General features: G+C 43.8%; 1 protein-coding gene across 1 annotated transcript in view; it reads right to left on the bottom strand.

Moving 5' to 3' along the window:
• Nucleotides 1–206: 206 nt before the first annotated feature.
• Nucleotides 207–11,337, bottom strand: part of LOC111246373 (protein sax-3-like) — a 139,183-nt gene continuing 128,052 nt past the window's right edge. The window contains exons 8-15 of the mRNA XM_086985563.1: nt 8,803–9,102; nt 8,180–8,683; nt 7,622–7,714; nt 4,471–5,190; nt 3,765–4,242; nt 3,487–3,627; nt 2,724–3,108; nt 207–2,609 (exon numbers count right to left, since the gene is read on the bottom strand). Of these exons, the coding sequence (XP_086841689.1) occupies nt 2,058–2,609; nt 2,724–3,108; nt 3,487–3,627; nt 3,765–4,242; nt 4,471–5,190; nt 7,622–7,714; nt 8,180–8,683; nt 8,803–9,102 (3,173 nt within the window). The 3' untranslated portion in view covers nt 207–2,057. The remainder of the gene's footprint in view (nt 2,610–2,723; nt 3,109–3,486; nt 3,628–3,764; nt 4,243–4,470; nt 5,191–7,621; nt 7,715–8,179; nt 8,684–8,802; nt 9,103–11,337) is intronic.

The following is an 11,337-nucleotide window of genomic DNA, read 5'->3' as shown; positions in this document are numbered from 1 at the left end:
ACTTTGAGAACGGTCTGTTCTCCAATCTTGTAACGCTCATTTTTTCTCAGACGTTCCCTATACCCGGACGGGTGCAGACGAGTAACTAGACAATTAAAATAGAGACTATATAAATAGTGCTATTGTGATTTACGTAATATAAAGCAGGCCAGCAGCATAATAATATATACATGGAATTACGTTCTCGATAAATGAAAGCAAAAGTCTTCATTTATTATCAAATAGTTTATTTACATTGACAGTGTTGAATTATGTATAAGACTATCATTACCTTGATGTTAGCTACTCCTTTACTGATTCATCCATTCAGCGTTCTCTCCAACCAGGTAGTTTGTTTTATTTAAACCTATCAATGAACGATTTTCCATTTCCATCCACCTCCATTAGCACGGTCTGTATAGGCAAATAACATGGCTAACTGCAATCATGGTATGATCTTGGCATGAAGCGGCTTTTGGATTTCTTTAGGGCTGTCAAGCGACCTTGCTTACATACATCTATAAATATATACATACTATGCAATTTGTGTTTAATGGCACTCGAGTTGTTCGTTAGCAAAGGCCGATATGTCGGTGTGGCAGTTTCCTGTTTGTTACCAGCGTTTCTTAGAAAGGCATCCGCATTTAACTGGACGCTAACGTGTTGAAAGAAAACGAAAGTCAATGGCCACGTACAGAACACGTATGCCCGTAACGACCGAAAAATATTCATCAGAAACACTCGTGATAGACACACGATTTGAGTTGGGAATTGTTTTTGTTCAGTTATTATCATAGTTCAAGTACGTTTTTTTTTATACTGGCAGCTATCACCGGGACTCTTTTAAGGTCATCTCCTTCTCCTTGAAAAGAAAACATTGAATAAAAAGTCATTATCTGGGTGATTATGTCAGCGTTCAGTAAAATCATAGCGCTAACATTCCACGGAGTTCGTCGCAAACCGATCGCTTTCTAAATAAAAAACGCTTTACTAAGATAACAGGCTTGAATCTCTGACTGAAGGGCATTGGGACAATTTTCTAGCGAAGATTGTCCACAGCTTTAGCGGAGCTTGCTGCCGTTTCTTATCCCCACAAATGTGGTACGTGTATAGTTCTAATATCCGATAGGGACGATGAGCTATCTATAATATTCTGTCATTCACTACTGTCATTTCTATCTTAAAGGCTTTTATTGCCTCTCGCTAACTTCTTAATATACATTATAATTAGTGGTATTATTAACTTTACCTGCGAGTAAGCCAACATAATAAATAACGTGCTATACAGAAATCTATGAGCGGTTGTCAACATGCCGCATGTCTACCTATGGTTGAGGCTGTCGAGTAACAGGCATCGTTCACGCACGACCAATTTTCTATACAGTATGTATATTTACAAGTCTGGAGATCCGTAAATATTTCAGTCATCCATTTCTAGAATATGTACATTCAGAGAGAAAGGGCCCTGACAGCAGGACGCTGAGAGAATGGAGCTGGCCCGAAAAACACAACAAAATCGGCCTTATTTTACCAACTTTCGTGCTGCATGAGGCCTAGTAATAGAGAAAAATAAGTTTATTTATTCACACAGGTTGTGTAGTATATGCCGTTGGCGGGACCCGAGGTAGCGACCCTTAGTCGTAGACTTGGCCGTCCAAAGCACCGCGTCAACGTAATAGAGAAAAAGATTCTTAGCAAAACTTGCCTTTCTCCCGATGGCTTATCTTGACTTACCAATCGCCCATACGTTTCACCTCCGTCTTAAACACTAGCCGATTGTTACCCTACAATCATTTACAAACGTCGTCCACGACCGTGCACTGCGTTTGCGTCATTTCTTGATCATTCTAATGTTTTTGTATGCGTACCGCAATTGCTTCGTTCGGTATGATAAATTCATCATAGCGTCGAGAGTTCTGCAATACCAGCTGCGCCTATTGATGGCATTGTGTTTCTCTCGATATAGATAGCGAGTTGAATTAGTAGTCTCCTCCTACTATCTGGCTATTGGTTTTTCTCACATAATTTCTTGTTTACTACATTTAACCCGCAGATTTGCATAATTTCCCTTTCTTCATTTACCTAATACCACTAGTTGTGCTACAGCTGTCATTTAAGCCGAGAGACGCCTCAGGGACGAGGTCAAGGACCTTTTTTTTGCTAAGTGGCGTACAGAGTGATCGACTATATTTAGGGACCATTATATCATCGTCTCTAGAGCTGTTGCTCGCCGTTCCCTGACCCGAGGACAGAACAACGCCAGTGTCCACACTGCCGACAATACTGTTGTTATGCTCTGAACCGTCTGATCCGCCACCGCGAAAAAGGCTATCACTAGTAGTCTGTTGTTCTTCGGGTACACAATTGTAGATTGGCTCCTCGTCCCTACGACGGCCCCCGGTACTCGTGCGACTCCACGAGTGAACTCCCGTTGAGTCATCCTCAGAGACTGAGGTACTATCTGAATGACCCCCACCGCCCGCACTGAATCCGACCGAGTCTAGATTCCGCATCGCCATAGCCTTCGGTCCACTGGTACCAATCTGATGACTGACCCCATGCTGCTGTTGTTGATGATGGGCTCTCGATCTTCCAGAGACTCGTGCACGGCCACTGCTACGACTTGACCTCTGAAATAAGATAGAGGGCGTTTTCTGTTAGTTGTTAGAGTGCTTAAGTTACCTAACATAACTAAAAGAACCACTGACTGTTGACCGTAAACTAGTTCTATAGTTAAAACTTACTCCACTTCTTGTGCTGAAACTGGAAGAGTCTCCGTTGTTGCTCGCATCGCTAAAAGACTTTCGCGCCTGTAGAAGTCCCTCAAGCTCGTGGGGAGACGGAGGATGCACAAGACCATTACTTCCGCCGCAATTCGATCGTATCGACCTAACCGACTGTCTACCTGGCTGGGACTTTCCATGGAGAAGGGACTCCGGCAGGCGCTGGTGGCCGGGATTGACCGGTAGATTAGCAAGAATGGTGGTGGATGCGTACGGTTCGGGAAAGGTCGGAGCATGTCCATGCGGGAAGCCAGCGAAAGCCCCAGCGAATGTGTTTAGCTTCTGCTGTCCGCCCACTTCGGCATATTCGCCCTCCTCTCGTTGGAGATTTAAAGGGGTATACTCACTGCAAAATAGCGAGTAATATTAATAAATTATACTTATACCCTACATAGATATTACAAATAATTGTCAAGCTAGAAGGGTCTACATTAGGCTGAATAACGGAAAACATTAAATGAACATATGAGAAAAATACTTCGCAGGATTATAACCTGGAAAGATAATACACAACATCTTCAAACAACTCTGACTCTCGATAAAAGTAATTAGTCCTACGACAACGATGTATTTCTTGTGCAAATTAAAAAGTAAGTAATAAATTGCTTGTTATTATGAAATAACTAACTATAACTCAGAATAAGACAACGTTCTATGGGGATACGGGCTAGAAAGCTGCATTGTTGATACTGTACAGACGTTGGTTACAAAGTAGAACACTCACGTGCAATATTTAACGCCATCGAGGATGTTCATAACTTTATTTTCGTATAACACCTCTTTCTCTTTCGTGGCATCTACGCAGCTATATACCTGACTCCAATTTTGAGCCCCGACTGGGTTGTTAAGCGAGGCAAAGAGATGACTGCAACACCACACACAACGTAAGGCTCGATTAGCTTGTGTCCATATTTCTTAGATCCTATCCTATATTTTTCAGCTTTTCAAGTCTAGTTACGAACAAACAGTTAGTTCGTCGAAAGCGCCGCAATAATTACTTACTTGGCGTCACCGCCTTTGGAGACGGGTACAGATGAGACAGTGACCGCCTTGAGATCTCGTTGGCGTTTACATAAAAAGAATAAAATGCCCAAACTGATCGTGATCAGAATAAAGCATAGTACCGCCGAAAGCAACAATACTAGCCACGGTTCCTTATCTTTGGCGTCGGCTGCAAGATGCTTCAAGTAGTTCTCATCCGTCGATAGCTCGACAAAGTGACTCGGAGGTCCATCGCCAACCGAAGTAAAGGCAAGTATTTGCAGCCTATACCGCATCTTGTCGATCAGGTTGATGAAGACAAAGTGAGTCTGATTTGTGAGCACATTACGATTGGCCGTCTCCACTTCACCGAGCAATATCAGCTTGTATCCTTGCAGCACTCCGTTCTGCTGATGGGTTAAAGGTGCTTTCCACTGAACCCACACACTGGTCGAGTTAGCGACATTGACCGATATGTCGCGCACGGAACCGGACGGCGCTGAAATATTGATGCATTATATTTAGTAGCGTGTAGCATGCATTTCTACACCTTAAAAAATTGCTAATTCTGGCAACACGTCTTTGTTTGACAGGTCAGACTGTTAACGTGAACAATCAGAGCCCAGCGTTTTATTTTTATACAAATACTAACGAATCAACCAAAAATTGGTTTGCAACTTTTTTTTGCTTCTGAAATAGGATGTAGGTTAAAAAGCGCAGTACGTACCATCTTCAGAAGTTGTTACGGTTTTAATGTTGCTTGGCGGGCCCTTTAGCGTTTTTAGAAACGGAACGAGAAAGATATCGTAGCGAGTAAACTTATTGAGATCCTTCAGAGTAAATCGATTTCTCTTGCCTCCCCAGATGGTAACCATGCTGTACTTGTCTTCGGCGGCAGATATATCTCTGAACCAGATGTAGTACCCCTCAATGTACTCTCGGTCCCCAATGATTGCCCAGTCGAGGTTAACGGCTGTGGAGTTAATTGCCTTGGCACTTCTAATTTTTACCTCGATGCTATTGAGTTCTGCGTGCGACTTGCTCAGCGGCTGTCCTGATTCCGTATATGAAATTGTGCCCCCACCAGTTGTCACCAGTTTGGATATCGGCGAAGTTCTACCAAGTCCATAGTTGTTCCTCGCTCGAACCGTGAACACATACCGAGTCTCGGGTCGGAGTCCGGTGACAGTGTATTTTCTTTCCTGTATTCTATCGGCCGCAATAACCCACCCACTTTGAAGGTCAGGGCTAAACCATTCGATGGAGTATTCTTCGACGCTATCTTCATCATCATCATCATCATCATCATCTGAGCTTGCTTCTTCTGAGTCCTCCCAAGCGAGGCTCACCGAGGTGTCGTCTATGGCCGATATGGTTGGTTTAGTAGGGGCAGACGGCAACCGACTCGGCATCGGAGCGCGAGCAAAGGCCGTCCTGCTTTGACCCACTGAAACAGAGGCAAAACACAATGTTTAGCACCAGATCATGTGACGTTAATAATTAATCGTTCTCACCTTTAAGAGACATTTTTTTTAGCCATCAAGCCGCCCCCAACAACCACGCCTTAACCACTGACGCGGGTAACTGAAAACACGATGTAGCTACTTTATTTTATATGACACTGTTTGCTGTGCACGTAATTCAACAACCATCCCAGATCAACAAAGTTCCCGCTTTTGTTATCTCATCAATTTCACCGTCATTTTCCTCCACTCCGATAGGTGGCGAATGAACGTTTCTGACCATGTTTCTCGCCTGGTCGCATATGAAATACACAGCTTTCGTGCGCTCACGTATCGCGATATTTAACTTAATAACCGCAATCGCAGCAACATTACCCTGACCCTATGATGCTCTACTCAGCAGAGTTCCTGTGAGAAGAACACATCGCAGTGGAGAATTATTTGTTGTTTAAATTAAAAGCCTTCGTTCCAATCATGTCTCATGTAGCCTACTTGGCTAATTTCCTTTTGTAGGACAGCTACGCGTTCCTATCTACGTCCAACAGTTCGTTAGGGACTTTTGGACATAGGAGCCCATAAAGCCGTCCGACAGGAACATTACAATTTGATCAGAGATCTGACCGTTGATTATGCATGACTCGAAAAACGCTATGGTCAGCAGGAAAATCAATGGCGAACATACGGGATATTTATCCAACAGAACAACAAAAATGAACGCCTAATCGGCCAGAGCTTTCTTTCATCTATCCCTATAAGTTTCCAAATTCTGAGAGTAACGCGTCATCCGTTCGTGTTAACTTGAAGTACTGTTAGACAGACTTGACCGATGAATGTACGTTAACTGAAAAAGTTGTGTCAAGTATTTATGTAGGTAATCGCGTTTCCCTCGTCAATTAATCTCTATCAATGCAGACCCTGGACACATATCTACATATATTATATGCAATATGCGCATACAATTTGTCAGTAGCCGATAATGTTTATTACATCACGTTTAGCCTTGCTGGTATGATACTCCTGAAACACATGTATCTGTTCTGAGCCACCTTTCTCTGATCGGATACCTGCTCCTCCAATCATCGCATTGGAATTCCAGTTGTCCATCACAACTACGTAGTTTAAAAGAACCGAAAATAAAGGGCACAAGATTGCGGCGATTATTATATCTACTATTATTACTGCAAAGCGCTATCGGTGTTCGTTCTTCTCAGAATCGGAAGACAGCCCAGCAGATCTTCTACTTTTCACGAGCCGACGGCAGTACAAGCGGCCTTAGTAATAACTACATTGTTGGTTCAACGTCTAACGTTGTTTTGAACAATTATTGAACCACGCCGTGTCACCGAATTCTGCCGTTTCTAATCTATCAGCTTGAACGACGCCTCACGTGCCGAGCGATGTTCCTACATATAATATTTTAATTCGAATGTCGATGCTGGGGCAATGCGTTGGGCGACTACGCGAGTTCAAGATAATTCGAGACAATTACCCGCAGGTCCCTGAAGCGATGTTAACAATACGACCGTATCAATGCTATTCCTGCTACGCTCCTACCAGTGTTATTGCCATCTTCATCATACCATCATGATCGTCGACGCGGCGTTCGTCTCACCCAAGCTGCTCGACTTGATACTGATTAGCATTGACGCTCACTGAGGTAATTTACACAGCGATACTCGACCGCACGATGACCCATGTACGCAGGAATCTGTGCATGACGACGACAGTTCCCCATATTTTGGGTACCCTTCCCTAACCTTCTCCGGTCATCAATCGCCATCACGGTTCCGAGCGCTATGTCCACTATTGGAGTCGCTGGCCATCTCTGCTCAGAATTGCTGTTTCTACAGTGAAGGAATTTTCAGGCCTGATTAAGCATGAAATTACGTAAAATTTTTTCGTCGTGTTCTTTTGCCGGAGGTGCTGGCGTGGCCGGTCTACCTGCGTACTCTGCAGGGATACATATATATATATATTCAACGAAATTTATCGCGGCTGAGGAACTGTAGATTGATCAGCATCGAATCGGACTCGCCGATACAGGCCTGAGACTGTTATCGCTGCTACATTATCAAACGGAAAGCTAACGTTGACGACGAGAACTATGTGTGTTTAATTTCGTCCTCCCGCTCATTGTCTGCGATTGTGTTTCTTCTGCGCGGTTCTCTGTTCACAGCTTGTCCTTGTTCTATTTAGAAATACATTTGACTGGAACGGAATATCCGCCTTTCTCGACATCAGATAGGCCGTAACAATAGCATAAAACAAAAATAGCTTACCGAATTTAAGGTTAACAATAAAAATCGATGCTAACATAAACATTTCAAATAGTACGCCGTAGTTTAGTCCCGTCCTGAATCGGACGGATTGGATGAGTTAGTTGACGGCTGGCAAAAAAATATCGAAGCGACTCACCTTGAAGAACCTTGAGTGAAGCGCTCCGTCTCGTCTCACGGCCGTCACCCCACGCAATGCAAGTGTAAAGTCCACTATCATCGGATACCGGATCTGTCATACGATCAGTACACGAGAACATAATTGACGGAAATAACCAGCGGCGATGACCCGCGATACGAAGGTCAAAAAAGCACGCGAATAACCACAATGTAATCATTAGTCAACAAGCAATCGAGATCGATCTTAATTCTATGGAGCTATTATGCTATGGATAACAGCTAAATGCTTCTTAGGTGCTATGTGGCGCCCAATCGAAGGGTAGGTGAAGCACCTATTTCTCTCCTCAAAACAAGTTCTAAGATTTTTCGTTAAAGAGATGATCATTAGCCTCTAAATTTAGCTTTAACAAATAGCGAACATACACTCTAAGCAAATAAAAAAAAAAAAACAGATTTCCTTAAAGACCAAAAACGTCTAGCAAGCGTCAAATGGAACAAGTTAAGTCGAAACCCTCCATCAAGTGTCAGCTGCACAAGATATATTGAGAATCTCTCACCCGGGTCCTCTTCAGCATACCTTGAATTGTAAGCGAGGTGTCTTCGACGGTGATTCGATCGTCGTCTTCTTCATCGATTTCCTTCTCATTGAAGAGCCATCGAATATTGGGCGCACTAGAGCCTGCTGATGCTGGCTCAGCCTTGCAGTGCACCGTTACAGATTCACCTTCGGGCACTGTTTGGTTAACAGGTAAAACTGAGATCAATGGTGGAGGAGTGTCCCCTAGAGTGGAGATTTCCAGGTGGGCCCTGGCCGTTATCGAACCCAACGCTGAAAGCGCCGAGCACACATAAAATCCCTCATCTTCTTTTGTGACATCTGTCACCGTTAAAGTGCCTTCAATATCAACAGTGATCCTTCCGTATGTATTATTTGGAAACATTAGCCTTTCCTGCTCGCTGGAATCTTCGCGGCTCCAGAATATGCTGGGTGAGGGACTACCAAAGGCTACACAGTGCAAAACTGCCGTCGAATGCAATGCCACCCGCTGGTCCAGTGGGCGCTGACGGAAAAGTGGGCGTGCTAAAAAATAGAAAAAAACCTTACTACTAAAAACAGCTCATTATAATAACGTGCGTATGAATCTTAGTTTAAAGATGAGTATTTTCGTGTCCAAGTGACGAGTTAGCTACAGTTCTTACATTGAATGCTGACTCGAGCGGATGCTTTGACAGTTCCGACGTTATTTGAAACTTCGCACAAATACTCCCCCTGATCATCGGGACGAAGGTTTATAACTTCGAGTGTTGATGAGACGCCTGATCTGTTACTCAGGACCTTTGTACTCGATGAGAATGTGGAAGCTAACTCTTTCACGTCCTTATCATTGTGGGTCCATCGAATCGTAGGTTGGGGGTCTCCGGTTGCAGAACACTCAAGACGCACAACGTTGCCGTCAGATACGGTTGTGTCCTCTGGTCGCTGTACGATTACTGGTTTACCTAAAGAAAGATATCGTTTGGAACAGAAAACAACGACAGGCAGACATGCGATGAAATTACTACATCTAAACTTATGCGAAGAAGATGATGCCAAAAGCTAGATGAAGTAACAGCACTTAGTTTTGTCATAGGTTAGAAACAATGTGCCTCTATCAAATTTGGAATTTATTTTCAGCAAACGAGATTCGTTTCATAAGTTTCATTTTTGAGTCAGTATCTGGGCGTGTAAGTCTCTGCCTTAAAGGGTCCAGACAGCTATAGCAAGACAAAGGAAATGCCCTCTACCTCGTTTGCCCTCAGGCTAAGGCAACCTGACTGTTTTCAAAATAATCGTCATTAACCATAGCATCAGGTACCTGAACCGCTGTGACTGTCATATCGTCGTCCAGGAGTTATATTTGAATAAGGTGGCCCGCAATTGAGTCTCGGAAGTCTAATCGAACTAGACAGAGCTATTCACTCTTGACTATACAGCTGCACAGGGACTGCACCGAAACTGAGTTAGAATAAGATTCGGACCGAAAGAAAAGCAGTGCTCAGTAGAGGCAACACGTGAGTGTAAGGAAGGGGACAACAAGCCTTTCATTGTCCTTGTCCTTGTCCGCAGCGACAAACAGCAAAGCAGAAAGAGATCGCTTAGCGACCGTCTCCGGTTTACTATCGCTAGCCGGTAGGACATTTCCTGCGAACAAAGGAACGAGATGCAGTCTGCGTATATCCAACACTATTTATGGGTTACGCTCAAAGATAGGTCTAGCTAAGCAAAGCGTAAGTATGACTTAGGTCGAAAACTCTTGTTTTCGCACATGGCAAGCCTTCTCTCCCAAAGTGCGAAATCGAGAGAATCCCTTCATCTTTCTAGAGCCACATAGAGAAGCACGCACGTATACCCAAGAATTTTGCATGCCGCCTAAATGAGAGCTAGTGTAGGTAGGTATGTAGGCAGCCAGTAGACGAGTGCTGCGCCAGCAGCTTTACAAGGTAAAGCTGCTGGCGCAGGCTGTAAGGTAGGATGTATGAGCGTCAGCTTAGTTCACAACAACAACAAATGATCTGACTAACCGATAGCATTTCGTTGGTTAATCTAGTGCGGTTTGGACTTGGCTATATAGCTGTGGTTAAGCAAAACGATGGTGAACTACAGGCGGAAGGTCTCGCCACGGCCGCATAACAGTGCCTACGTCGATATCGAGTCGGCTGCATTCCCATTTGGTCGGTCTGTCAGTGCCTGCAAAATGTACTTTTACATTTTTTGCCGGACGGGCTCAGCTGCTATTAACGATGCGGATGACCAATTGCTCGGCTCTGGCCGCCTTTGATTCGTCGGCCGTCACTAGGGCGCATAGTAGAACATGCAGCTCCCTCTGATCAACTGTGTTTTGATCACCGCCAACAGTTGATCGTCGGTGGCTCATTCTTTTCACCTTGGTGCCTCAGGCCGGTCCTGGTTTTTGCCTGTAGACCGGCTGAAATCCCCAATATTTTCGGTTGGATGCAACGAATGAAGAGACAAAAGCTCGTTCACCCAGAAAGAGGCTCAGTCTTTAGACGGCTTGTTTCGGCACTGGTTAGGAGGTTGGGAAATGAAACAGGATAACGTGGTGGTCGGTGTGAAAGGCAGAGAAAACCGTGGCAGCTTCTCAGGACTGCTGTTATTGTCTTGTCCTCGTCAGACTGCTGGTAGCTGCAGGCTACTCATCGGCGTGATTTGGGTCGGTGAATGAGACCACTGCCCAATTATCATCACAGATAAAACATTCATGGACCATACATAGATATTGTGTTTATCAAATCTATTATTAATGTGTATAATTAACATTTTATAGTTTATAGCACGCAATTGACATTTAAAAGGTAACAATTTCTAATGAAAATTTTTTAGTTCTATTTGTACAGCGCGTTAATTTGTCTTTGATAAAAGTATTAGAAAAAAAACAAATTTGACTCCAGTGTATAATCAAATGCAGTATGGATCCTGTAGTCTGCTTTCGACTTTCATAGAAACCGTAATAATAGGTGATATGCGTTCAAAAGACCAGCTTTTTGTTAACGCTATAGTTCTATATCAGCTAAGGCGAATTTCAGGTTTCCAGGTTTCCATTTCAGGTTCACAATACGGGAACTACAGCAGTCGTCTTTGTTAGTTGAATAGCATGAAAATGGATGAACACGTTAGCTAAGCGTGATATCGGTTCAATAGAAGATTGGTGAAGAATTTCCTTCATAGACAGCATA

This window comes from Varroa destructor, unplaced genomic scaffold, assembly GCF_002443255.2.
Source record: "Varroa destructor unplaced genomic scaffold, Vdes_3.0 BEIS01000003.1, whole genome shotgun sequence".
Taxonomy (NCBI): domain Eukaryota; kingdom Metazoa; phylum Arthropoda; class Arachnida; order Mesostigmata; family Varroidae; genus Varroa; species Varroa destructor.
The sequence above is the reverse complement of the archived record's forward strand: the minus strand, read 5'-3'. Positions and strand labels throughout refer to the sequence as shown.